This window comes from Magnolia sinica, chromosome 5 (assembly GCF_029962835.1).
Source record: "Magnolia sinica isolate HGM2019 chromosome 5, MsV1, whole genome shotgun sequence".
Classification (NCBI taxonomy): Eukaryota; Viridiplantae; Streptophyta; class Magnoliopsida; order Magnoliales; family Magnoliaceae; genus Magnolia; species Magnolia sinica.
This window is the reverse complement of record NC_080577.1, coordinates 16774316-16801564: the sequence shown is the minus strand read 5'-3', so window position 1 is coordinate 16801564 and position 27249 is coordinate 16774316. Positions and strand designations below refer to the sequence as shown.

At 40.5% G+C, this 27249-nt stretch overlaps 4 protein-coding genes across 4 annotated transcripts; 2 read left to right on the top strand and 2 right to left on the bottom strand.

Annotated features, from left to right (window-relative positions):
* The first annotated feature begins 252 nt into the window (after positions 1-252).
* LOC131247238 (BON1-associated protein 2-like) lies at positions 253-1008 on the top strand. The gene has a single exon (XM_058247650.1). The coding sequence runs from the start codon at positions 268-270 to the stop codon at positions 913-915; it is 648 nt and encodes a 215-aa protein (XP_058103633.1). The 5' UTR covers positions 253-267; the 3' UTR covers positions 916-1008.
* An 11332-nt stretch (positions 1009-12340) lies between these two features.
* LOC131245579 (uncharacterized protein At4g18257-like) lies at positions 12341-19717 on the bottom strand. The gene is made up of 3 exons (XM_058245135.1): positions 19186-19717; positions 13682-13999; positions 12341-12928 (listed from the first exon to the last, which is right to left on the bottom strand). Exons 1-3 carry the CDS (start codon positions 19452-19454, stop codon positions 12757-12759), a joined length of 759 nt encoding a protein of 252 aa, XP_058101118.1. The 5' UTR covers positions 19455-19717; the 3' UTR covers positions 12341-12756.
* Positions 19718-20708: 991 nt separating this feature from the next.
* On the top strand, positions 20709-24047 carry LOC131245578 (uncharacterized). Its single transcript, XM_058245134.1, has 3 exons — positions 20709-20975; positions 23278-23343; positions 23448-24047. The coding sequence occupies exons 1-3, from the start codon at positions 20711-20713 to the stop codon at positions 23738-23740; spliced, it is 624 nt and encodes a 207-aa protein (XP_058101117.1). The 5' UTR covers positions 20709-20710; the 3' UTR covers positions 23741-24047.
* LOC131246960 (pentatricopeptide repeat-containing protein At2g13600-like) lies at positions 24011-26551 on the bottom strand. The gene has a single exon (XM_058247416.1). It carries the CDS (start codon positions 26549-26551, stop codon positions 24011-24013), a length of 2541 nt encoding a protein of 846 aa, XP_058103399.1.
* Between the last annotated feature and the right edge of the window lie 698 nt (positions 26552-27249).

Sequence of the window (27249 nt, the reverse complement as noted above, 5' to 3'; positions counted from 1 at the left end):
ACCTTAACCATCTGATCTCGTCCGTTGAATTTGGGTAGTTGACCGATATTTTTTAGCCGTCCTCTTAGTAGCCACCACTTGGATAGTTTAGATTATTGAATCACTATATTTTTTGTGGTTAACTGGGCCCTGATATTTGGATGGTTGAGATTTCTGCACAGTAACCCCAAGCGTTATGTAATGAGACACCACCATTTTCAAAATTGTTTTGAACTATCACCACTGAGGTAAAACAAAACAGGTTGTTTTGTAATTATAAAGCAATATATGGTCATTTGCGAGCTTACCTCATATAAAAAACCCTACTCTTACTTAAACTGCCGCTCTTCACCTGGTTTTCCAGTTTTCGTCTGCATCTATTTTCCAGTTGAGATGAGCCCGATAAAGAAGGGGAAGGAAAACCGCCTGCGAGAGATAGAGGTGCTCATCATCTCCGCCCAGGATCTGAAGAACGTGAAGCACGTGACGAAGATGCGGGCGTACGCCGTGGTGTACGTGGAGCACGAGCACGTGGCGAAGACCCACGTGGACGAGGACGGGGGCGTGAATCCGACGTGGAACGAGAAGCTGACAGTGAAGTTCCGAGAAGGGCTGCCGGAGACGGACGTGATGGCGGCACTGAACGTGGACATATACGCGCACGGTCACGTGAGGGAGAAGCCGGTGGGGAGCGCGCGCGTGCTGCTGTGCGACGTACTGAAGGAGGGAGACGCGTCAGAGCCGGTCGATAACCCGATACAGTGCCTGACGTTACAGGTGAGGAGGGCGTCTGGTAGGCCCCAGGGGCTGCTGAACCTGTGGGTCCCACCTACAGGGAGGTTTATGCAGAGGAGGGAGTCTTTGTCGTTTAATGTGAAGGATGAGGTGGAGGTGGAAGTGGGAGATGACGTGGCGGTGGATGAGAAGGTTGCATGATAGGATTTTGCTATTTTTAGTTTTAGTTGCTTTTTCTTCCCTTGTTCTTGTAATTCGATACCGTAGTAAGGTATGAAATGACTGTATTTCTGATGTCCAAGAGTACACCACTCGTGTATACTGCACGTGTAAGGACGCGGATTAGCTACTGACAGGTTAAGTAGCGAGACACGGTACTGAAGTGACGTTCTGTAAACCCATGATGTAAGTGTTGTATCCGTGCCGTTTTTATATATGTAGAGATTATTTCAGGCATGAGCCAAAGAACCAATAAGATTCAAAGCTTGAAGTAACCCCACCATAGAAAACAGTGAGAGAGTGACGCCCACCCTTGAAACCTTCTTAGGGTCCATCATGATATTTATTTGAGATCCAACTTATTCATAAGTTATACCCTGATCCATTTATTTGAGATCCAACTTATTCATAAGTTATACCCTGATCCATAGCTCAAGTGTTAGACTGAGTGAAAGAAACCTCCTATCAACACTGAGGTCTTGGTATCAATCCATAGTAGGGGTGGCTAAGAATGAAGTGTGAGGACGGGTGTACTAACAAGAAAAAAGGACACGAATGAAGGGAAAATAAAAATATTTGCTTAATCGAAAACTCCTATGGCTGCTAGAATTTTTCAATGGTAGGAGATTGGTCGCCACTTCTTTTTATTTCTTTTTCCTTTTTTAAATGTGGTGAGGTCGTATGTTGACTCTTTCCTTCGCTCATGTCTTAAAATGATCTCGAAATGGGTGAACATTGTGTACACAAAACATAGGGTCCACACAACTTAGTGAGATAGCTTCATAACTTAGTGACGTAGCTTCAGTAGCGAGTCTCGCGACTCAACTTGTCTGTGTCACGGACACAACCGAAGCGGATTGCGCAGCGAGTAAACTCTATGCGGCCGAGCATGATGTATGTGTCTTATCCACGCCCTCCAGCCATTTTAACAGCTCATTTTAGATGGAAGCGGATTGGCTGGTGTACCTCACACCAACTATATAGCTGCTATAGGTACGTGTCTTGCGAAGACGAGCACTGACGCTCCTCGAGCTCGAGTTGTACGAACGGTTCAAAGGAGATCAAAGTTACATAGGCCCTACGGTGATGTATTTATTATATCTACACCATTCATCTATTTTTAGAGATCATTTTAGAGAATTATCCAAAAAATGAATCATATCTCAAGATTATCTAGACCACACCATAACTAGCAGCAGATATAATGATTTTCACCGTTAAAAAATTTGTAGGCCCACCATAACATTTATTTTACATCCAATTTGTTCATAAGGTCACAAGTACCTGAATGAAGAGGAAAAACAAATTTCATATAGATTCAAAACTTTTGTGATGCCAAAAAGGGTTTCAATGGTAGACATTCAATCTCCCACTGGTTTTTGCAATGTGGTCCAGTCGATAATTAGATCTGTCTTATTTTTTTGTCTCAATCCTTAAAAGGAGCTCGCCAAATGGATGGACGGTTTAGATATAACACATACCTCGTGATCAGACCCATAGAACTTATTGGCTTTAGCAGCTATATGGACGGTGTGAGGTACACCAGCCAGTCCGCTTCCTTTTAGAGCACGAGCCCAGATTTGAACCGAAAGCTTAAAGTCGACCGACCAAAGGAAAAAGTTGAAATTAGACCCAAAAGCTCTTGGGGACCACACGCCCTCAAGTGGACCATAGACATATCTGTTTCCCTTCGTCCATGTCCCTGTGACTTTACGAAGTGGTTAGATGACAGACATCACGGTAGCATTAAGGAGGTTTCAACGGTGGACGTCGTAATCCCCACTGTTTCCTGTTTTAGGGTCGACTTGGGCGTCTGACTGACCGTGGAAGTATGATCGTTAAAATGATCTGCTTCCACGTGTATTCAAACAGCACGTGTGATGCAGAGTTCGTTCTCTAAAATGATCAGGAAAAAAACAGATGAACGGCGTGGATAAGACATACATCCACGGTGGGCCAAGGAGTTTACTGAGTTACTCCACGCAAAATCCGCTTCCGGACCGGACTCCGACTAGGCACCACAGAGATTGGGAGCGGATTGGATACTGAACGCTTCAGTAGCCTTGGCTACTGAAGTGACGTGGTAAAATGACATTGGTGGATACCAATCGGTCATTTCCTTCCAATAAATGCTCTTCCAATGGACATCCGTTAGCGGATGTTTTCTGTTTAGGCCGCACTCGGCACGCACAGGTAATTGTTTGTCTTAAGAAAAAAATGATGCGGGTTTCCTGTTTCCTGCACTGGGATCCCAGGTGGGGCCTACAGTGATGTTTGTGAGAAATTCTACCCGTCCATCCATTTTTTGAGTTCAATTCAGGACATATGAAGCGAAAAATGAACCGTTTCCAAAGCTTAAGTGGGCAAAAAACGTGATAATTGAACGTCCACAGTTGAAATATTCATGGGCCACAGAAGTTTTGAATCATCCTAATATTTGTGATTTCAGTTCATCCCAGTAGGAATGAAGTTATTAACGGTATGGATGGCTTGTAAACATCACTGTTGAACCCAGGTAGATTTTAACGGTAGGAATTTCCCTAACCACATTTTCCTTTAGTATGGCCCACTTGAGCTTTGGATACGGTTCATTTTTGGCATCATGTCCTGAAATGAATTCAAAAAATGGATGGAATGGAAGGATTTCTCACAAACATCATAGTGGACCCCACCTAGTTCCCGGCGCATGAAGGAAATCCACGTTCAGAAAAAACGTTTGTGGAGTTGGACGCGTATTGCGTCCTACCCCCGTCCGGACGGTAATCCGTCAGGCAGGGCTCTGTGGGGGCCACCATGATGTAAGTGTTTTATCCACGCCGTTAATCGTTCTTCTCAGATCATTTTAAAATGTGAGCCAGAACATAAGGAAGGAAAAAGGCTTAAGTGGACCACAAATTGGGGATTGAACGTCCACCATTAAAAACTTCTTGGGAGCTAGAGAAGTTTCGGATGAAGCTGATATTTGTTTTTACGCTTCATCCACGTCTACATGCCCTTACGAATAGTTTGTATGGTATAAAAAAAATAAAAATAAAAAAATATCACCGTGGGCCTTAGAAAGGTTTCAACGGTGAGTGTCATTATCACTGCAGCTTCTTTTAGTGTGGTCCATTGGAGCTGTGAACCTACTTAATTTTTTGGCTCGCACCTTAAAATGATCTGAGAAGAACGATTAACCGCGTGAATAAAACACTTACATCACGGTGGCCACCACAGAGCCCTGCCCGGACGGATTACCGTCCGGGCGGGGGTAGGACGCAATCCGCGTCCATGTGGAGTTTGGAAACGGATTGGCTACTCCCTCTGACACCAGCTCCGTGGTGGTGGTCGGTGCTCTATGGGCCCCACCATGATGTATGTTTTTCATACATTCCGTTCATCCATTTTTACATATCATTTTATTGCTTGATCCCAAAATGAGAGGGATATAAATCTCAGGTGGACCACACTACATGAAAACAATAGTGATTGGATATCAACCATTAAAATCCTCCTATGCCCCACTATACTGTTTATTTGACATCCAATCTGTTGATTAGGTCATACAGGCCCAGATGAAGAGAAAAAACAAATATCAGCTTGATCCAAAACTTTTATAGCCCTCAAAATGTTTTTAATGGTCGACCCTCATTTAATGTGGTCCACTTGAGATTTGGATATACCTAATTTTTGGATATATACTGTAAAATGATTTGTAAAAACAGATGGATGGCATGGATGAAACACATACATCATGGTGTGGCCCACATAGCATCAACCACCAGCCATTGGATGGTGTCAGAGGTAGTAGCCAATCTGTTCCCGTGGGGTTTACCGGTATGTGGCCTAGGGAAGCAAATTGCATACCAAGTAAACTTTGTGGGGTTCAACGTGATTTACGTATTTTATCCGGTATGTCCATCCATTTTATAAGATAATTTTAGGGCTTAGCTCAAAACATGAGCATATAAAAGGTTGAAATCAACCACACCAAAGAAAACAACGTGAATTGAATTTATACCTTTGAAAAATTCTTGGGGGCCATAGAAGTTTTGGATTAAGATTATATTTGTTTTTTTTTTTTGTTTTTAAATGTTCATCCACATTTTTTATCCTTTGAACAATTTAATGAAAAATAAACATCACAGTGGGGCTTGGAAAGGTTTCAACATAGAAATCATTATTTCCACTGTTTTCTGTGGTATGGTACACTTGAAATTTTTATAAGCTTCAATTTTGGGCTCAACGCCTGAAATTAGTGGAAAAACATATAGAAGGTGTGGATAAATTACATAAATTCATAGTGGGCCCAACTTAATTTTCACAATATGACAATCCGATTTCGTGGCCGAGTGAGTGCACGGTGGAAACAGAGAAAGATCGGTTAACGGATCTAACATAGTAGCATTTATACCAAGGGAACATACCATTGGTATCTAACTAATGACATTTTGCCATGTCACTTCAGTAGTCTTTGGGCTACTAAAGCGTGTAGTATCCAATCCGCTCTCATAAATATTATCATGACAAATCCACTCTGTCCACAATTAAACTGTAACGGATTGGCTGGTGTACCACACACCTGCTTTATAGCTGGCGTAATGACGTCAGCAAGTTTTATAGGTCCCATCATGAGGTATGTGTTTTATCCAAACCATTCATACATTTATCGAGCTCGTCACAAGGCTTGAGATTAAAAATAAGACAGATCTAACGATCAAGTGGATCACACTGCAAAAAGAAATAAGGGATTGAACATCTACCATTGAAACCCTATTGGGGGTGACAGAAGTTTTGGATCAATATGAAATTTGTTTTTCCTCTTCATCTAGGTCGTTTTGACCTTATGAACAGATTGGATGGAAGATAAACGTTATGGTGGGCTCTACGAATGTTTTAATGGTGAAAATCATTATCCCGCGCTGCTATTTGTGGTGTGGTCCAGTTGAGCTCTGGATATGATTCATTTTTTGACTCATGCTCTAAAATGATCTCAAAAAATTGATGAACGGTGTGGATATAATAAATACATTATTTTGGGGCCATGTAACTCTGATCTCCTTTGAACCGTTCATACAAATCAAAGCTCGGGGAGCGCCAGCCCTCGTCTGCGAACGACACATACCTACACCAGCTATATACCTGGTTTGTGGTTCACCAGCCAATCCGCTTCCCAATTAGACAGGATTCTAAAAATCAGGTGGGGCCACATCACACAAAACAGTTAGAAAGGAAGTTTCCACCGTTGAAACCTTCCTTAAGCTGACCATGATATTTATATGCCATCCAAATCGTTCATAGGGTTATTACCACTCTGATAAATTGTAGGTACAAATATCATCCTGACACAAAACTTGTGTGGTCTTCGCAATGTTTTCAATGCTAGGCATTCAATCCCTGCTGTTTCGTGTAGTGTGGCCCACCTCGTTTTTGGATCTACCTGATTTTGGACTTCTGTCCGATTGGAGTCTTGTGAAACTCATGAAGGCGTGAATTTGTCACGGGCATCTCTATGGCCCCAGCTTCCGACCATAGTAGCGTCCTGCGAGAAAAGGACAAAACCCTAATTTCATACAGGAAATCTCGGACTCGGTTTCGGTGACCACGTCGGTGCTGCGAAAGCTTTTATGGCCGTAGAGAAATCTTCACGCGGAACTAGTTGGACCGTCCAACTACTTGCCTAATTAACGCTAATAAATTTATTTTTTGGGAAAGTTGTTTCAAAGAGGAAAAGGACTTGAGGGGCTAATAAATTTATTTTTTGGGAAAGTTGTTTCAAAGAGGAAAAGGACTTGAGGGCTTGGGTGGGACCCACGGTGGAGTTTGTGTGAAATCCACATGAGCAAGGATGCGGATTTCCTGCGAAAGCCTTCCGCATGTAGTTCCTGCGCATGGATTCTAGGTGGGGCCCACTGCGATGTTAGTGAGAAATCCAACCCGTCCATCCGTTTTTCGATCCCATTTTAGGATAGGTGAAAAAATTAATGTGGATTCAAAACTCAACTGGGCCATAGAAGATGAAAGAGTGGGAAAGGAATTCCTACCGTTGAAACCTTCCTAGGCTGTCTTGATGTTTATATGCCATCCAAACCGTTTATAAGGTCATTTTACTGGGACGAAGTGAAAGCACCAAAAAATTAGACCCATACAAAACTTTCGTGGCCATATAAATATTTCAACGGTGGACACTAAATCCCCACTGTTTTCTCTCGTGTGGACCATTTGAGTTTTGGATCTACCTTATTTTTTTGTCATATGTCCCAGTAACATCTCAGTGGACGGGTTGGATTTCTCAAAAACATCTCAGTGGGCCCCACCCCAGAATCCTTTCGCAGGAACTTCCTGCAAAGGCTTTCCCAGGAAAGCCGCGTCCCATGAGCAATCAGATGAGTCGACCATGTTGGACCCAGGGGCGAAAAATCAACTGCATCCATAATTAAAAACAGTGTATGGAAAAAGCTTATCCTCCAAATTGATTTTCTTAGTACGGTATATTTGAATTACAAATTAGCCTGATTTTTTAACTTTGGGTCTAACATGGAATTATACATCTAATGATATAAGTGGATCTCATGTACACATCACGGTGGGCCACGTCAAAAGATGAAGGGTTGGTGTTGGTTGGTTTGGAGAGACTCGGATTGCAAGGTGGAGAATACACAACGGAATTTGTGTTGACATGGCAGAACTACATGATCCTCACCATGATGTACGTGTTATATCCACACCATCCATCTTTCTTTTTTCTTTTTTCTTTTCATAATATTTTTAGGGCACGAGCCAAAACATGAGGGAGATCCAAAGCTAAGTGGACCACGCCACAGAAAGCAGTGAGGATTAAACCCCACCATTGAAAACTTGGGGTGACGGAATTTATGGATCAAGCTGATATTTGTGTTTTTCCCTAATAGGTGTACATGACCTTATGAATAAGTTGGATGGCAAATAAACATCATACACGCTCCCGCACACTCACGCCGTAGTGGGATTTCACCACCTATGGATACTTGAACCCTTGACTGGGTGTTGAAACTCCTTAGAGTCTACCCCCAGAGCAAGACTTAGGATCCTAATCACTGGTTATCATATACAGTCCTAACTAATTTAAAAATAAATACACATTCACTTGTTATCACATACCTACTAGTTAAAAAAATTTCATATCGTTCTATGGACCACAACTGCAATCTTTCCTATGCAACCAACAACATTTTTGTTCGCTTGTGTGTTGTGTGTTACATTCCCAATGGTCATCATATACACTTGCTAATTTTTGCTCGTGTGATGTTGCATATGACATATTCGATAGTTATCATGTATACAAACCCACTAGTTATCATATACATCCAAACTAATTTAAAGATAAATGATTACAGACAAACGTTTGCATCTTTGTCTTCTTCTTCTTCTTTTTTTTTTGGTCACATTGTAAAATACCTTAGTTATGCAAATGAGACTCAACATGCAAAATTAAGATCATATCCATGCAGTTTTTGACAATATGTTTATTGAATATTCTATCCATAGAGTTGTACATGTACACGATCCCAACCAAGTCGAGCTTGGCACAACTCGACTCAGTTCGGCCAGCAACCTATCATAGCTCAAGTTCGGCATGGCTCAGTCCTCAATTAGCCAACTCTGGTTTGGTCAGCAGCTCCATCTACTCTAGTCAAGTTTGAGCTAAGTTCGAGCTTGAGCTTTTGAGTCAAGTTCGAGCGTTTTCTTTCTAGCTTTTATATAGGTGGCCCTTTTTAATATTATATATAATATATAATATATAAATTAAGTTTTATATATAATTATAATTAAGTTACAAATTGAGCCAAATCAAGCCGAGCCGAACCGAACTGAGTCAAGTTCAGGCTGAGCTTTGAGCCGAGTCGAGTCGAACTCAGGCCAGCTCGAGCTCAAAAAATCAGCCCGGCTCATATTGAACCCAACTTCGAGTCAAGTTGAGTCAACTTATCCGAGCCAAACCGAGCAAGTTAATCAAGCTAAGTCGGTTCATGTTCAGCTCTATCTATCCATGCAAAAGTGGGGCACACATTGTAATGAATTTATGTGAAAATCATGCTCATGTACTCATTGGGTGACAGACGTTTGTAAATTAATCATTCCATCGGCCATGGGACATTTGTACATTAGCCATTCCATTGGCTATCAAACATCTGTACATTAGTCATTCCATTGCTTAGATGTTCCCAATATGGCTCACTTAATGAGTTGATAGCTTGGTTTTTATATCAAGTGATCATCATGGCATGTATCGTTGTAGAAATTAAGTCTTTATATCTGAAAGTTCACATGGTAAAATCAACACAATTGATCAAATGAATTTTTATATTGGTGTGGCCCATCATGTGAATGAATCGACCCAATTAATCACTATGCCCCACCTTTTGAGTATTTTGTATGAATTGGATATTTTAAAATTTACATACAACATCAAATACAATTAGTTTAGTTATCTGCAAGATTACAAAGATCACAATGTAAAGACAATGATGATAAATCACTTAATTTTAACATTTTTGATATCCATAACTAGCCTTCTTATTACTAATAGCATTACATGATGGCTTAATTAATATTAATAATTGTCATGTTCTCTTTACCGTAATACATATTAGTCTTTACACATGATGGCTAAATCAATATTATTCTTTATCAATAGAATGTTATTTTCAACAATTACGTTGTTGAATAACTCTAGATCATTAGTATTGTTTGTACTGATTTCTAATTATAGTTATTATATATTCAATTTGATTCACCTATGGATATTTGTGACAAAGAAGGTTTTTGATCAATTTAATTACACACTCTTTTTTTTTAATCATATAAATAATTTTCATGTAAAATAATCATGTGAGATTGTGATTTGTTAAGTAATTTTTATAAAAAATATATAAAAGAAAATTGATAAAAGATAGTTAAAATAAAAATATCTAATAAATGTTGCTATAAGATGATATGTGAGAATTTTGATCAGAAAACAAGCTCTAATATTTGGGTAGAGTTAAAAATTCGACAAAATTCTAATATTAATGATGTAACTTAAAATGTTAAGACAAAACAACATTCACTTCTTCACAAATTCATTTTGAAACTGAATATAATACATACTGAAAATACCTTTTATAGTAAATATTCTTAAATTTATAGACTAATGTTTATAAATAAAATTTTGCAGCAATAAAATCATAAGTAAATTATATAACTTACTTTTTTTCTTTTTTCTTTTTTTCACTTTTCTCCAATATCCTAACACCATAAAATTATACTCTTTCAAGAGCATAAGTAAGAAATCATAAGAAAATAAAAACACAATGTCATGTTAAATTAAAGCGTTGCTAAAGTGACCATTGATGAATATATACAATAAATTTCTAGAATTTTAGAGAATTGACACAATACATGTATATTTGAAGGAAGAAACACGTACTTTTCTTGTGAGATTTTGATAGCACTTGGCACAAATTGTGTGCACAATGCCATGATTAATATAAAACTAACCATATAAATTTGAGAAGCCTAATAGCAAATCTATGTAACTAAAATAAATTACTAATAATGTATAGGCCTGAACCTTAGGGGAAAAAAAAAAGATTTTTTTTTCTAGGGTCTTGAGGTAAAAGAAAAAGAAAAAAACAGTTTATGCTGTACATTCTCCCATGAAACTGGGGAAGCTTGATGGCTATGATCATCTCGTACTTTTGACATTTGGACTATGATCATCCAAGGCATGGGCCACCTCATCGACGGTTCGAATCCACCGTGACCCAACCACGTGCCTGGGAAAGGTAGTGGTCTGAATGTAAATTTTGTAGTCAATATAGCAGCTTTCCAAGACCTCCCTTTGTTGGTTTGCACTTGAGTCTGTGCATGCGTGTGTTAGGATGGAATTAGTAATTTAGTATTGGGTGGGACACATGTGGTGTTGTTAATGTGAGCCATTTATCTTGTTTATCATGGGTCCAGTCTGGCAGGGAGGACCCACCTAATTTTTCATCAAATGGGCTGTGCTCCTGATCACATGGACCAGTAATCAGAGAGAGAAGATGTGTAGATTTTCCCAATGGGCTGTACTCTTTTTGTATACACTGGCGCATATGATTTCAATGACCATAAGATGATCACGACTGTCCTGCCGGTGGGCCAACCCATTGTCCACCTTGGTTGGAATATTTGCCAGTCCTTTTTTTTGCCACCATTTTCAAGCTAGTGATGGCAATAGTTTGTGGCCCATCCAGATGATTGGAAGGACATGGTTGATGTTGGTAGAGGATTAGGTGCGCCCGCGCCCCCGCGGATGATTGGACAGACATGGTTGATGGCAAAAGCAGATTAGGTGTGGCCCAGCCTCACCCAAGACAGTGCGGCCCTTACCGTGGGGACCTCCTTGATGTATGTATTCTATTATCTATATCCATGCTGTCCATCCGTTTTTCTAGATTATTTTAGGGCATGTTCCAAAAAATGAAGCATATCGAATTCTCAGGTGGACCAAGCCATTGGAAACAGTGGTGATTGACCATTAATGAGCCACGAAAGTTTTGGATCAAGCTGATATTTGTTATTCCCTTCATCCAGGCCTTTGTGACCTCATCAACAGGTTGGATGGCAAATAAACATTATAGTGGGCCCTACGAAGTTTTTAATGGTGGGGCAGTCAATCACCACTATTTCCTAAAGTATAGTCCACCTGAGAATTGGACTTCTTCAATTTTGGGCTCATGCCCTAAAATGAAATGGCAAAACAAATATAGAATAAATACATCAAGGTGGGGCTCGCACTGTCTTGGGTGAGGCTGGGGCTGACCTAATCTGCTCCAGTTGATGTCGAGGTAAATAAACTATGGATCCTACCATCCATAAAGTCCCATAATCACATTGGCTCAATCCTAATTTCAGACTCAGGGTCAGTCTTTTGTTGAAGTAGATGTATAGTTTTCATTTCAGAGATCCATTTGAAGTCCATTCAGAAAACAAAAGTACCTGATTTTTGGTTCTTGATATATAAACTGGGACAAGGAGGCCCATCGGAGTGCGTATTACATTCAGCCTGTCCATCGGGGTCACTCCACCATGAGACTTGGACCCTCCAAAAATCAGGAAGATCCAACCATCACGGCCACTTGAATTTGGAGGTTTCTGGATGGTTTTCCATTGTTTTCTTCGGCTGGTACCTGCCTATGTGCCATCTAACCGATGCATTTCACAAATCCCCACGCATTTCGCAATCCCCACATGACAATTGGATGCCCCAAAGATAAGGCCTATACAATAATTAGGCGAGTAACAACCATCAAAGCCAATGGACAACCATCCAAAAACCTCCAAATTCAAAGCCAATGGACAACAACCCAATGCATCATGCATCACACTGGCAGAGTATCAAAGTTTCTCTCTTTGCATGTGCTACTGCCCCAAAATATCAATCACATTAGGATGGCCTGGAAACTCCTACCAATCCCAGTTTAGCTATACACCATACACCCTCACCTTTTCTACACCTCATTAGTTTCGGCCAATAGTCATTCAGGTTGGACAATGGTCCACCATCCATTGACTGGTCTACCAGATTGATTGTCCCAAAGACCACCGGTGTGTTACTGCAGGAAGAAGGACATTGCAGTCCACAATATCATTTTTGCACCGTTAATTTAGTTCCTTATCACTGCTTCTACTGAGAAGTGGAGAAAACATTTATGAAGCAGTAATCTTTCAGCCCATAACCATCTTTGGTTAAGCTTCCAACAGATAACACTCCAAATGAGCATGACTCTATCAATCACAGCCCACCTGAGGAAGAACAAGGCCATTTCTCTTCCCATGCAATCAGTTCTTGTTTTCACCTGATTCTTGTGTTTTTGCAGCTTTCAGTTTCTCCAGCTGCTTTCTGAGATACGCCTGCCTTAATTTCTCCCTGTGGGTGGTTGCCTGTGCTTGCCTACGTAGTTTGAGCTCAGACACCTTTTCTCTGGCTTGGTTTGCCTCTTCATGAACCTCCCTGCAAACAGAAAATATGTGGAAAGTCAGCTGCGCATTTGCCATACATCAGCAATGGTAATACTCAATGCATTTTGTGCAACTAAGCAATGGTTGAATTCTCTATGAATTGAAATCCAATCAATCCAGTACAACAGGCAGGAGAGAGCCAAAGAGGGGCTAGACCTGTTCTGTTCAAGAAGGACTAGCCCCTAGGATGATTGTTCCAGGACCAACTGGAAATGCATGGAACTGCAATTTGGGTTTCGGTTTTACTAATGAAACAGGAGCACCTTTAGTTCATTTTTTCTATGTTTTATTGGATTATTGCAATTTGGTTCAACAGATCATCCAGCAGATTCTGAATCTACCGAAAGTTTCGGCAATCCATGAGGAATTTCTCATCCGGGGGTCAAGAGACATGCATGATGTACGTCCACCACAAGAGAATAGTGACCTTGTATTCCCCTGCCTGACAGTCATATCCATGCAGGTGCAATATTACCATCCATGGAACTTGCAATATTACTCACCCAACTCAACTCAGACTAGACAACAAATGAATTGGGTGTGTGTGTGTGTGTGTGTGTGTGTGTGTATATATATACATATATTATTTTCATATTTCTTTCTAAGACTTGTATAAAGTGATCCCGGGCTCAAGAAGCCTTCCATCCAGGAGAGAAGGTCCTTAGAGCTACACACCCTCAACAAGATGCATGATCTCCAATCTATGATTTGTTGCAGTCAGATAATTATCTTACTACGATCATACCTTATGAAGCGCTTGTGTTCATCATTGTTTATTGAAATTCCTGTCCGGCCAGGTCCAACAGGTTTTGCATTTAGCAGCATAGCATCGGTGTCACCATCTTCGTTCTCGGCTGATGTTTCGGGAGGGCCATTGTTTCCTTCTGGCTGCTCAGACTCATCCTGTACGAGGCTCTTCTGGAGAAAATCTACGCAGTACTTCTCCTTCTCTTCCTCATCAGGAAGCTCCCCTCTCACTAGTTTATCATATAACTCAGCCTTCTTCTCTAAAGCTGCATAGCTAGCTGAACCATCATTTACTGCTTTTAGCTCCATTTTGTCCCTGGCATGTCAGCAAAATTCAGATGTAGATGACTTGCAAGTCACAGATTGTGACAAAAGAGAGAGAGAATAATAACGACAATAGAACACAGGTTTCAGATTCAGGAGTTTTTGGTGGCACAGCTAAGTTGAATTATGAAAATTTAGAGGTCCTTTGGATGCGAGGAATTGGAATTCTTAGGAAATTTAAATCTCAGAGAATTTTTGTTCTTGGAAGTAGAATTCCAAGAATAAGATATCTATGGTTTTCAATGATGAGAAAATTTCCATGGACTTGGAAGTATGGTGTTTGTAAATATGTTTCTAGGATTCATAACGAGGAAGTAGTACTCAAATTGCAGTTAGGTTCCTTCCAAGTTAAGCGTAATATAGCTGCAATCCAGAGCTCACTCCTTCAATATGGATATTAAACAATGGTAATTATGATTTTCATTATTTCCCCTTTAAAGAACTAACATTCTATTTGAAGTCAACTTTCATGATTCCTTGGCTTAAGTTTGGAGACAGGTTGCCACCTGACATCAACCCTCCTAACAGAGCTTGGGTAGAAGTCCATGTAAACAAAGTGAAAATTTTCATTCGCAATTATTTCACAGCATGGGAATATCCTGAGAGATTTTCAAATTGTGGGGTTCTCTCAGAAAATCTTGCCAAAATAAAATAATACGTTGAAGGAATATTAAATAAACAAGTGGTAGAAATTATTTTCTTCTTTATAGTTGTTGTTATTTTTGCTCCTATTGTTTCTTTCTTTCCTTTTTCCTTTTCTTTTTAACCACTCATTGGCCCTTACCAACAGTCAATCTATTGCAATATGATTTCTGAAATAGTTTAGTCAATATTGTCAAAATCTTTATCATATAGCAAATCGCAATAAGGGTTGAATCATTATCAAATGCAAATCATATTTGTAAACTGTAAGATTTTTTTCTGAATTCTTAAAAAAAAATCAAAAACATCTGAAAAAAAACATAAGCTAATCAGAAAGATTAAAAACTCATCAATCATCCATTTCCCATCAACATGTACCAAAAAGTAATACATATCATGATATTATCGATTGAGAAAATGTATATGGTATATATATCATGATAGTGAAGGATTCTTATCCTTTCCCTTTGTTTTGTTTTGTCTTTTCCCTTTGTTTTGTTTTGTTGTTTTTCAAGAAATTTACTTTAAAAACATACAAGAGTCCTTTAATAATTTTGTTCTTTTGTACCTCTCTCTCTCTCTCTCAAGAAAAAAAAATGAGGATATTTTTAATAGGGGAGTGCCTTTTTCATGTTTTATAAGCAAAAGGAGAAAATTAAAGATGAAAAATTGAACACTTTTTTTTTTTTTTTAAAAGAAGATTTTTTAAGTAAAATTTGGGCCCATTTATGCAGTCTACGTCATACGATACGATATGAGATATGAATTGTACGATCCATATAATATTGGTATTAGTATCAAAGTCAAATTCCACTTCGACTCATATAACATTGGTTTTGGTATCAAAGTCAATTCCACAACTTTCCCCAATTCCCATGTAATTTTTCCACTAGAATACTTTACGGAATAGAAGTCACATGACAACAATCTATATATTGAGCTTAAGGGCCAATCTATTGTACAATTGACACCAATAAAGAGCCTTTCAAACAAGAATCAACATTCAAGCAAGATGTTCTGTATCCATTACGATACAGTTGTAAAGGCTAATACATATCGGTAACGGCCGTGACTATTACGCGATATGGAGGTGAAACAGGCAGTTGATTTTTTGGGGTCGTAACAGCCGTGGGCATGGTAACCATTACCCCCATAACGGTTGGAAAAAAACACCCCCCCCCCCCCCCCCCCCCCCCCTTATTTAAATCCATTTTCTCCACATTTTTACACTTTTCTTATTCCAAAAACTTTCCTAGATCATTCTACAGCAGATTTCAACCACTCCCACGATAGTTTTTAGGATAAAAATTGTAGATTGACGCGATTTGGCCAAATAAAAGCTCCAAGGGCCATTTTTTTTCAAAAAAATCAAAAGAGGTGGTATTTATGCCTCTCTTTTTTTTTTCTGTTTTGTAGTTCTAGTACTTGATTGTGATGTGTAAACATTAGAGACACATAACCATGTTCATAAATTCACTAGACAGCCAAATACAACACTCTCACCAAAGAGTGGACTGTTACACTACCATAAACATGTTATAAAAAAAAAAAAAAAGAAGAAGAAAACAAATACATATTTAGAATATTTACATTATTCTGAATTTTTTAGATATTTTTCCAGAAATTTTCAAGTAAAAAAATTTCCAACAATTACGGGGTTCGTAGCGGTCGTTGCGCCCCCGTATCGGTAAATGGTGATGATCGTTAAATCCACTGTTACTGACACAGAATACCTTGCATTTAGGGGTTCCATCCATTAAGAAAATGGAGACACTAATGCCTGATGGTACTGGAAGATGTAGCTCTTTGTAAACTATAACAGTTCTTTACAAAAATGTTTTAAAACCCAAACAAGCAGTTTAGACCAAGGACAGGCCAGTTTGGACCAGAAGCAGCCACAGAAATGTTCCAGGCCACCTTAAAACCTAGTCAGTTATGGTGATATCTGTTTTGGAAAACAAGAATAGCAACTATATCTGTCAAAAAGCTTCAATCCATGGTTTCTAATTAAAAACTAAGACATTCTAGCCACTTAGCTAGCAACAAATTAGCAGTTAAAAATCTCTCCTTTTGCTTTTCCCATTGAATTGTATGATAGCCATTAGTATTTACACATTTTAGAGTGTGACTTTATTATATTGAACGAAACACATTCCTGGGAAAAACGGGCCAAGTGGGTCTGACAGGTTGGTTCGCACTTGGCCCAAACTGCCGAGAAAAATGGGTTGAGATCTAATCCCGGTTTTAACATTGCTCTTGACAATGGGATTGGACATATGGAAGCTGGCATTGGTTCATACAGAAAATGCTAACATAGATCACCACAATAACCCAAGGAACTAAGCAAATTGTTGGAAGTACCTAATGGATCTAGGAGGTAAGGTAGACTCCATGGGCACATAGTGCCTCGAAACAGGAAAATAAGCAAGCATGAGTATCCATATGGAGAGGTTTGCTAAACCCACATGTGAGCAACAAGGATACCATCTCCATTGCACCACATATGCTTGTATGGCAGAAAGGTACAATATCAAAGCCAGCCACTAGGCGGGGTCCAATCTTGAATATAATCTAACCCAAAAATCAGAGTGGTCCACTGATTGGGTGGGGCATGATGTTAGAAATATGTGGATGCTTAGAAAACTTCCTCCAAGTCCACTGATTGGGCTTGTTCCACATGGCTTGGGTCATGCCTCAAACTGTAGAGTCAATGCTTTGGGCCTGGCATGGGGGAGGAGTTGGAGGGAAAGACAAAGTCTCTTGGAGACTGCTTATTATGGCAGCGTTTTGGATCATCTGGGGGGCTAGGAATGGGAGGTGTTTTGGTAATCGGCAGGAAGGAGTGGGTGAGGTTATAAGCAAAATTGAAGGTCTTTGTCTAATTGGGTGGGAAATGTTTAGCTCTTTTCGTATGGCGCTTTCGTCTTGATGTGTGCACGCTAGGTTTACAACGCTTTTGGTTGTATTCTTTTATCACTTTTGTGAGCCTTCTAATAAATTGTTGTTCTCTCAGAAGAAATAAAAAAGTTCTCTTCTGCAGTAAATTTCTTCCATAAACTGTGGCCCAGCTGATTAGTGGGCTGACCTAATTCTTCGGCCAGGGCATCTATACAGTTGGAACCCCCTGATGGATGGATGTGATCTCATAACCATGTTCCACTGCATGTGCTGTTGTGTACACGAACTGCTTTGTACATGGATGTGGGAGTAGAAAGTTGCCACAAGCTTTATAGCCACATATGCATCGACAATATATCAAGACTTTTTCTTTTTGAGGGAGAATAACAGAAATTATATTAAAATTAAAAAGGTGGAAGCGCATTCACAAAATACAAAGATTGTCTCACGGACCCAGATTTTGCGAACAGTACCCACAGGATCATTAGAGTCAAAATTCTTTCGAGTAAACAAAGTGTTTAACCCATCGGACATGACTCTAATTTCCACAGGAAGACATCAAGACTTGCAAGTGCACATGTCCAAGTGAGTACCCTATGTTACTTTGATTGTGGCAGTTAATTAGCTCAGTTCTCTTATATAGGTGATCGATGATTGTTAAAGGTAATGAAACCTTGACATTGTAAAACAAAGGACTCTAACCCAGCATTCTGTTGCATCACCACTTTGATCTTGCCAATGAACTGAGTGGACTGAAATGTACCGACATAGACTTGTAGAACATTTGAGAATTGAGAAGTGTTCAGGTTATAACCGCTTATCAGAGAAAAGAAATGATTTACTAACATACATATGCCTTCCATAGACACCAAGTTTCTCCAAACTTAAGATGATTTCCTGGCATTTCTTTTCTTCTTGATGCATACAAGAAAAGAAATTGAAGAACCTCTGCCAAGCCTTTAGTTTCATCTGTATTTGGATGCATAGGGTGAATTGATTTGTGACTACAAAAATAGAAAATCATCCCCTAGTATTCATAATAAGTTAGTAGCCACCAAATTGCACTGACAGTTCTTTCAAGTCCAACTTGAAACTTGAAAGTGATATAATTGCAATTTGTGGCTCAGACCCTCAATATGAATGCTAAGGAAACTATAATTTGGTTATTTCCCACTCCATTAGACTAACAATTGCAATTCATTCAATAGTGCATCCAAACACATCCTCCGTCAATTAGTAATGTGCCAAGTTTCCAGCTCACCCTTCATTCTCCAAGTGATTTTACTTCTGTTTCATGCAAAGTGAAACTTCGTCCCAATATTCTTCTTTTGACGATATTGCTAAAATTGCAGCTTCAATATCATTCATAGGTTGTATTTCAAGTTGACAATCCTGGCAACAAATTCTAATTTTCATATTTCCATTATCATTTCCAGATTCCACAATTCATGAAATCAATATATGCAATCATATATATATATATATATATATATATATATATATATATATATGAAGGAATTTCAAGTTCTACCAATTCTGTTTCCAGTCCTAAAATCCTTGAATTTCAACATAAATAGAAAAGCAGAGAAGGAAAAGAAAAAAAAAAAAGAAACAGATGTCGGGCGTAAAGAAACATACCGGTGAGCGCGGTTCTCTACACCGGAATTCTTCTGGGCGAAGACATCGTGAGGGACAATCTTCTTCTTGGCGCGATGGAATTCGACATCAGGAGGCAAGTCCTTGGTCTTCTTAGCCTCTTCTTGGGTCTTGTAGAGCTGTGCCTTGAGCTCCAAGATGGACGAAGCGCCGACGCCTTCAATCGCCTTGTGCTTCTTCGGCATTATCGTAGACTCTGTCAGCCATCCCAAAGATTCAACCCTCTTCTTCTTCATCTCCTCTTCCATCATCTTCTCTTTGTAATGACCAGTTCGTAGTTTTTTAATTTTTTTAGGGCGGAAGAGAGGAATTTCTCAGAATTGAAAGAGAAAAAAGATTAGGCTTTAGTGGATTCAAAAAGGAGGAGATGGTTTTTTGCAGTTGGGTTTTCTAGAGATTTCAGAATAGAAGTGCCCTAGACGGCATCAAGGGCAGATCAAAGAAGGGACAGAGAACACGATGGCGGGCGTAGGTTTAACCGGTGCGCACCTTCCGCAAGTTAGCGCGGTATCTGGTCGGAAGCTAACAGAGTCGACGTGGCACGTGTAGGACATCTGGCCCGTGCAAAACGTGGCCCCCGCAGCGACTATCCAGTCATCTAGTGGGCAGAAAACGTATGTTGAGTTCGTTAGAAAGCTGGCTGTCCGTTTATTTCGGTCGTGTGGCCCTCTGATGAGTGAGCAGCCTGATTTTTACGCCAGGTGATTTGCACGGTGGGGCATCCTGTTGTGTGTGATCCGCGCCGTCCATCTTGTGCCGGCATGGCTTTAGTGGATGTGGGTGGATCCCTGACTCTGGGGCCCACCTTGATGTATATTCCTTACATCCACGCCGTCCATCCGTTTTGACAGTTCATTTTAGGGCATGATCCAAAAAATGAAGCAGCTCCAAATCTTAGGTGGACCACACCACAGGAAAGAGTGATGATTGAATAAGCACCATTAAAAAGAATGCTTATTTTCCATCCAACAGGGACCACACAAATATCAGCTTGATCCAAAAGTTTGTGACCCACAAGAAGTTTTTAATGGTCAATCCCCACTGTTTCTTGTGGTGTGGTCCACCTGAGATTTGGAATTCCTTCATTTTTGGGATCATAGCCTAAAATGACCTGTCAAAACGGATGGACGGCGTGGATGTAAAGCACATATATCACGGTGGGAGAGGACGCGCAAAATAGTTTTGTGAGCGGGCCCACCATTGTATGTACATTCCATCTCCATCCAATCCGTTCGTCGGCTGCGGCTAAACCGGTACACCGCATGAAGATAAAAGGTTTTAGACGTGATTTCACATTGTTCATGGCCCACTTCAGTCTTGGATGACTTTTGGGATGTACGGTGATTATAGGAGAGCACACATGATTGACGGAGCAGATATCACGAAAAATATGTGGGACCCACATAGCTCAGGACGTTTTAACCGGAGACTGAAAATTTTTATGGTCAGTCGCGTCTGGCCATACACATGTGGAGCTCGTAGAAGCGGAGAGAATCACTAAGGAAGCATGAATATATGTGGTGGAACTCCACAACCCGAATGGAAATTTTCAAAAAAAGTCCTAAACAAGAAAAAAAGAAAATTCATGGCCTTGAATTTTGCAGCTGCTTCCACTTCTCTCCCAACGCCATCTCAAGGAACTCGGCCTTTCGGGATTCCAAAACGCAAAGCTTTTCCAAACAAGCCCATCTGCGGTGGCGTAATAGAGAAGCAGATTTCTCCTTGCCGGGCTGCTCAATCAGAAGGTGTTACTGAGGACCCTGGTGTAACAGGTCTGCTTTTCATCTTAGAAAATAACCCGATTTGACTCGACGAGTCGACTCGAATCGATCAGATTTCATTGAAATTCAAGAAAGAAATTTTCTCAATCAAGGCTAGGAAAACCTCAACTTGACTTCACAAAATGGAGCTTAACAAAAATCTACTCATATATTTTGAATATATTAAATATTATTGACAGCTGGTGTTCAAGCACTCTATCCATACAAGCAGTATACACATGTGCAAGATCTCGACCATTCATCATTTGTCCCCACCTGGATTGGATGTGGCCCAAAAATCAAACTGGTTGGGCCAAAGATGTATAATCAAAATAGATGGCTAGGATCATTCAATTGTTGTGAATTTTGGAATATGGCCTATCAACAGTAGTGTACAAGGGATGAATAGTCCAGATCTTGTACATATAGTTGTGGACCAAGATCAAATGCTTTATAACTGAGTTGCCAAGATTGAGTATTGGATACTTAATCCTGATAAAGAGAATTGCAAATATCATTGATTTCCATTTTTAATGCAAATGCAATCATCTTGCAGGGTGGTGGGGTTTCTCCTTTCTTCTTTTCTTTTATTGGGTCTGCTATGAAATTTTTTTTAATCAGTTCCTGTACTGCAACCATCTTATGCTTGGCCTAGAAGCATCACTTTAGATCACAATCTGATACTTGGAAACATGGATTGTCAACTCTCTTCCAAGTTCGGCATGGCTTCTCCGATTCAACTTGGACTTGGTCGAGTCCAATCCGGTTTGGCATTACGAGTCAGTATTGAGAATAGATGGTCACTCGGCCCAACTTGTCTGAATCAACTCCAACTGACTCGGACCAACTCCTATTCCTCCGCCCAACTTGTCCAAACCAACCCTGACTTGGTTGAGTCCGGATCGCCAAGTCTCCAAGTCAAAAAAACTGTGACCGGAAACAACTTTGTTGCTTGATTCCCATATTCGCCATACATGCATGTGCATATTTAAATCAGAAGGAATATTGAAAACACATGCTTCGTGGAATTCAATGAAACAGTCATTTCTACTGTAATTGGTTGGTTGCTGCGTGGATAAGCCATGGTCCTCAAAACATGAGCAACAGTTCACATTCAACCAGTAAAACTCACAACAATCAGATGGTCAGAGTTGCCTAATCAGTATCGTATCTGGTCTGTGGCCCATCCATGTGGTGGGCATCTGATCAGTGGTTCTGATCACCATTGATGGTGGGGATGGCACTAAATAGAACTTCTATGAAGTTGACATTACTCTATAATCCATAAGCCAAATTGGAATAACATCCCTTTGCAATGAATCACAGGAGCTAATTTTTATTATTAAAAGTCTCACATATTTGTGGTTTCAAACCAGAAATCTTCACCTTCCACTATCTGCCCGATTCATTGAATTACCAGCATTTTATTCCATTTGAAAACAATTGAAATTTGGTCGTTCCAGTGTAGAATATGATTAACAGGAAATACCACCCCAAAATCAAACTTCCTGACGTTTGTAACCACGCATTTGCCACACAGACTTCAGTTTAATAACCTTCTACAATGAAACAGTATCTTTCTTCTTCTTCTTCTTTCGGTTGCTAAGCATGCGATGCCCATATGTTGATAATGTGGACCAACATTCACTTAGGGCACATTTGGATGCAGTATTGAACTAAATTGCAATTGGTAGCCTAATAAAATGGAAATGACCAGATTGTAATTTCACTCAGAATTCATATTGAGCGTCTGGGCTCCAAATTGCAATCAGTTTACTTTCAACTCAGAAGAAACATAACTGCAATTTGAGGCCTACTTATTATGAATACTGGAAAATCAATAACTTTTGTTATCTCCCCCCATTAAACCAAACATTGGCAATTTGATTCCCTTGTCCATCCAAACAGTCTTGGTATTCATCCCAGACTTCATGTTCACAGGCAGTAATCGAGTCCGGAAATATCCATGATGGATTAGGAAGGGGCTCCATAAACTTTGTATCTTCAATCGAAACACCATCTTTTGTTTGAGGTGGAGATCTTTCTGATAAGATGCTGTTTCTTCACATAAGCATGCAAATCAGGACATTTACACAGGCATTGCCTACTCCAGTGGTCACCTGTTGAGCATTAAGACCTTTTTTTAAACTTCACTTATGTTGACAATGCTTATCCATTGAAAGACAGAAGCTTCTGAGTTTCTTGTGTGAGTCATCATTTGAATATTCTGTTGTCTAGCAATAGATCTGAATGCACCCAAACTAGCCTTTCTGATTCATCCAAGTACTGATGCCATAATCTTGTTTCTTAAAAGGGTCTTCCGTGCGTGCCCAGTTAGATCTCTTGGAACAACTGACATCCACCAGCTCTGCCGGCGGAGGTATGTATCTCTTCTTACCCGTGTGGAATCCTGCCAGTATCTGATTTTAACCATGTTATATCAGCCACTTCATCAAAAGCAGATTTGGTGCATTTCATGACCAGGTTACGAGAGTGATGGGAGCTCCAGTCGGCCTACGATACGTGATCAGATTTCTCAGTTGGTCGGAGACAGAGATGGTGATTTTAGCCTTCCATTAGGTAAAAAGCTGAAAGAGAGCGTGAATTCCTTGACCATTTCACAAAAGAGAAACATCAAACGGCAAGCGTACTTGGATGTTGTGTCTCAGAGGAATGACAGCCTTTTCTTCATCACAATAGGAGCATTTGTAATCCTCCCGCCACTTCTCATATTAATCGTGGCTGTATTGACTGGTTATGTGGAGCTTCGTCCATGATTGTAAACCAAGCCCTACCATGGCTGCTTGTGAGCTTAGCTATCAGAATCCTACTTTCCCCATGTGGATGAGAGACCTGGGCTGTTGATCAATGGGCCCACAAATTATGTTCCATTTCCAGAAAATGGGCTGGTCTACTCATCAGGGGGGTATGGACCACTCATCCTATTAAATGTGGAGACTGGAGACTGGCCTTTTCTTTTCAGGTAGCTGCTATCGTTGGTAGCCTTCACAATTCTCCTGTAAATCTTATGCCTACTGAATTCTCTCTTAGTCATCTAAGTCGAGTGCAATAATTCCTGAATCATGTACATATCCTTCTTCTGTCATGTTACTGTAGAGGCTCCAGAGTGCAGCATAAACAGAATCCGTTTGTGATTGGCATCTGTCTCTGGCCAGGAACGAATGCTTGCAGCCTAGGATCTCAATCCAGCTGCACCCGGGTTCCTTTACAAGCCGCTTCTCTTTCATCGCTGTTCTTACTTTCGCTACATCTTCCCACATCCCCACAGCTGCAAAAATATTAGATAGCATTATATAAGCAGCAGAATTCTCCGGCTCCACACAAAAGATCTCCTCCGCTGCTCTTCTACCAACAACAGGATCACCATGGATTTTGCAGGCTCCAAGCAACGCGCCCCACACAACAGAATCTGGTTTGATAGGCATGTTTATGATGAAATCTTCAGCTTCATGAAGACAGCCTGCACGTCCAAGAAGATCCACCATACAAGCATAGTGGTCTTTAGTGGGAGTAATGCCATGGTCTCTACTCATCCCATAGAAGTATTCCTTTCCCTTTTCAACCAATCCCATGTAACTACAAGCTGAAAGTATACTGATGTATGTTACATGATTGGGGTCGATTCCCGATTTCTGCATTCTGTCATAGAGTTCCAAAACCTCTTCTCCTAGCCCGTTCTGTGCATATCCTGTTATAAGGGCATTCCATGATATCGTGTCTGGTTTGGTCATACCATTAAATATCTTTTCTGCATCACTTAAATTTCCGCACTTACCATAGATAGTGATAAGTGCATTCGCCACTCCTACATCCACTTCAAAACCTCTATTTATGGTTTTGGCATGTATTGATCTTGCTCGCTGAAGAGCTCCGATACTAGCACAGGCACTCAGAGCGCAGTTGTAGGTGAAATGATCTGGTTTTATCTCAGAACGCTCCATATCATAGAAGAGCACTAATGCATCCTCGACAGAATGTGATAGCTTTTCCATCCTATTTTGAGGATTCAAAGTGGTGGTTTTCCCATTTTGTAGGTATCCAAAGATCATTGTATTCCAAGTAATAAGATTCTTCCAAGGCATTCTATCAAAGATTCGACGAGCTCCATCTGTTTCCTGATTTGTTATGTGAGCAGCAACCGCAGCTGTCCATGAGACAACATCATGCTGAGGCATGAACTGGAAGACCAAAAGAGCATCTTTGATTTTTCTCTGTTCTCCATACATGGTTATCAAAGAATTCCCTATTGAAGTATCTGACTCAAAACCTGTTTTCACTGTGTACCCATGAAGTTTCTTTCCCTTTTTCGTATATTGAGGAGATGAACATCCACTCAGGAGGCTTGACAGCGTGAAATGGTTTGGTTTCTCGCCAGCCTTGATCATGTCAATGAAAAGAACAAATGCGTTGTCTGGCAGCCCATTCTGCACATGACCCGCGATCATAACATTCCATGAAACCACATTTTTCTCAGGCATTTGAATGAAAATACCCACTGCTCTAGCGAGTTCTCCATTTTGTAAATAACCAGCCAATAGGACAGACCATGAAACGACGCTATGGCCCGTTATCTCATCAAAAGCCAATTGGGCGTCTGCTAAGTCGCCACATTTTGCATACATGTCAACCAATGTGCTTCCCACGAAAACATCAGATTCCTTTGCTGATTTCATCGCTCGACAATGAACTCCCTTACCCATATCCAAATCTTGCAAGGTTGCACAGCCTTTGAGAACCGTGGCAAATGTCGATTTGTTGGGAAGTTCTCCTTCTCTTACCATCTTACCAAACAATTCCAGTGCCTTAATGTCATTTCCTTCCTGTTGATGAGCGTTGATAATCGAATTCCAAGACACTGTGTTTCTCCAAGGCATTGCTTCAAAAAATGCAGTGGCTTCTTCAATTCTACCATTCTGAGCGTAACCAGAAACCATGGCTGTCCATGTGTACACATCTTTCTCTGGCATACGAGCAAGAACTTGTTCCGCATCATCGACACACCCGCATTTGAAATACAAATTTATCAGAGAATTGCTGGCTGCAACATCAGTAGCTAACCTCTTTTTAATTACAAAAGCATGAATTTGCTTGCCTTCTTCCAACGCATTGACATTTCTACAGAACGAAAATATGTTCGACAACGTAAACTCATTTGGGTCGGTGGCAGAAATTTGAAATTCCGCAAAAAGTTTTAGTCCTTCCGGGTCATAACTGTTACGGGCGTACCCGGAAATCATGGCATTCCAGCAAGCTACATCGGGGTCTTTGATGCTTTCGAAGAGCCGGCGAGCATCTGAGGTGCGACCCACTTTAGAAAGTGCGCTGATCATAGCCGATTCGACGATTGGATTTCTATGGTGCATTTCGTCGAACATGATACGGGCATGGACAAGAAAGTCAGACTTTAAGTAAAACAGGAGGAGGTCGGTTTGGATGGAGGGATCGAGAATGAGAGAGGTTTTGATGAAATTGGCATGAACGGACATAATACCTTTGGTATGCACCTTGAAGTTCTTGAGACTACTACTACCAAAGGATTTCAACATGGATCTCTCTACCGTAAGCATTGGTGCGTAATACGCGCTTCTACTTCAAAGTGTCAGACATGTTCTGGTGCGTACTTAGCACCAGGCGTAAGTTAGGATAAGCTGGACGCGAATTACAGATTTGCTTGTGCAAGGAGAAACCATAGCATATTGGAGTGTCATGGTTATACTCGGGCGGACACGTGGCAGACATTAATCAGGAGGGTCTGATTAATGGGAGCTTGGACATGAAATTTCTGCAAGGTGGCCCATCAATGGTGGGCCTGCCAGATGAATGCTCTGATAAAAGTGCCACATACCAATGGAGATGGGGCAAAACACGGTTTGGGTTGGACATGCAAAACACCTGTGTTTGGATGCACAAATGAAATGAATTACAAACTTAGGGAACTACAAAGCGGAATGGTCCCATACATTCGAGCTTTAGCCTCTATGTCAGATCCCATACGTTCTAGATGTGTGGGCCCCACCAGGATGTTTTTGTTCCATCCAAACCTTCTATCAGAGGAGGCACCTCATGTTAGGCGCAGATACCAAAGATCAACTTAATCCAAAACTCAGGTGGGCCACATCATAGGCAGAAACGGGGAGCAAGGTGGAGGGGGAGATCCACCATAGAAACTATCAGATTGTGTACTAGGCACAACGTGCTTTGTATACTCCATCCAATCCACTCATCTGATGTGCTCCACTATGATGAAGGAAATAATCCACAACCA

What these genes read in the sequence shown, in the direction of transcription:
- LOC131247238 (XM_058247650.1), top strand. Translation starts at nt 268, where the DNA reads ATGGTCATTTGCGAGCTTACCTCATATAAAAAACCCTACTCTTACTTA.
- LOC131245579 (XM_058245135.1), bottom strand. Translation starts at nt 19,454, where the DNA reads ATGATGGAAGAGGAGATGAAGAAGAAGAGGGTTGAATCTTTGGGATGG. An exon ending in GTAGAGAACCGCGCTCACCG is followed by an intron (nt 14,000 to 19,185) that starts GTATGTTTCTTT and finishes CTGACATGCCAG; the next exon opens with GGACAAAATGGAGCTAAAAG. An exon ending in GAACACAAGCGCTTCATAAG is followed by an intron (nt 12,929 to 13,681) that starts GTATGATCGTAG and finishes TTCTGTTTGCAG; the next exon opens with GGAGGTTCATGAAGAGGCAA.
- LOC131245578 (XM_058245134.1), top strand. Translation starts at nt 20,711, where the DNA reads ATGAATATATGTGGTGGAACTCCACAACCCGAATGGAAATTTTCAAAA. An exon ending in TGAGGACCCTGGTGTAACAG is followed by an intron (nt 20,976 to 23,277) that starts GTCTGCTTTTCA and finishes GTTTCTTAAAAG; the next exon opens with GGTCTTCCGTGCGTGCCCAG. An exon ending in CACCAGCTCTGCCGGCGGAG is followed by an intron (nt 23,344 to 23,447) that starts GTATGTATCTCT and finishes TTTCATGACCAG; the next exon opens with GTTACGAGAGTGATGGGAGC.
- LOC131246960 (XM_058247416.1), bottom strand. Translation starts at nt 26,551, where the DNA reads ATGCTTACGGTAGAGAGATCCATGTTGAAATCCTTTGGTAGTAGTAGT.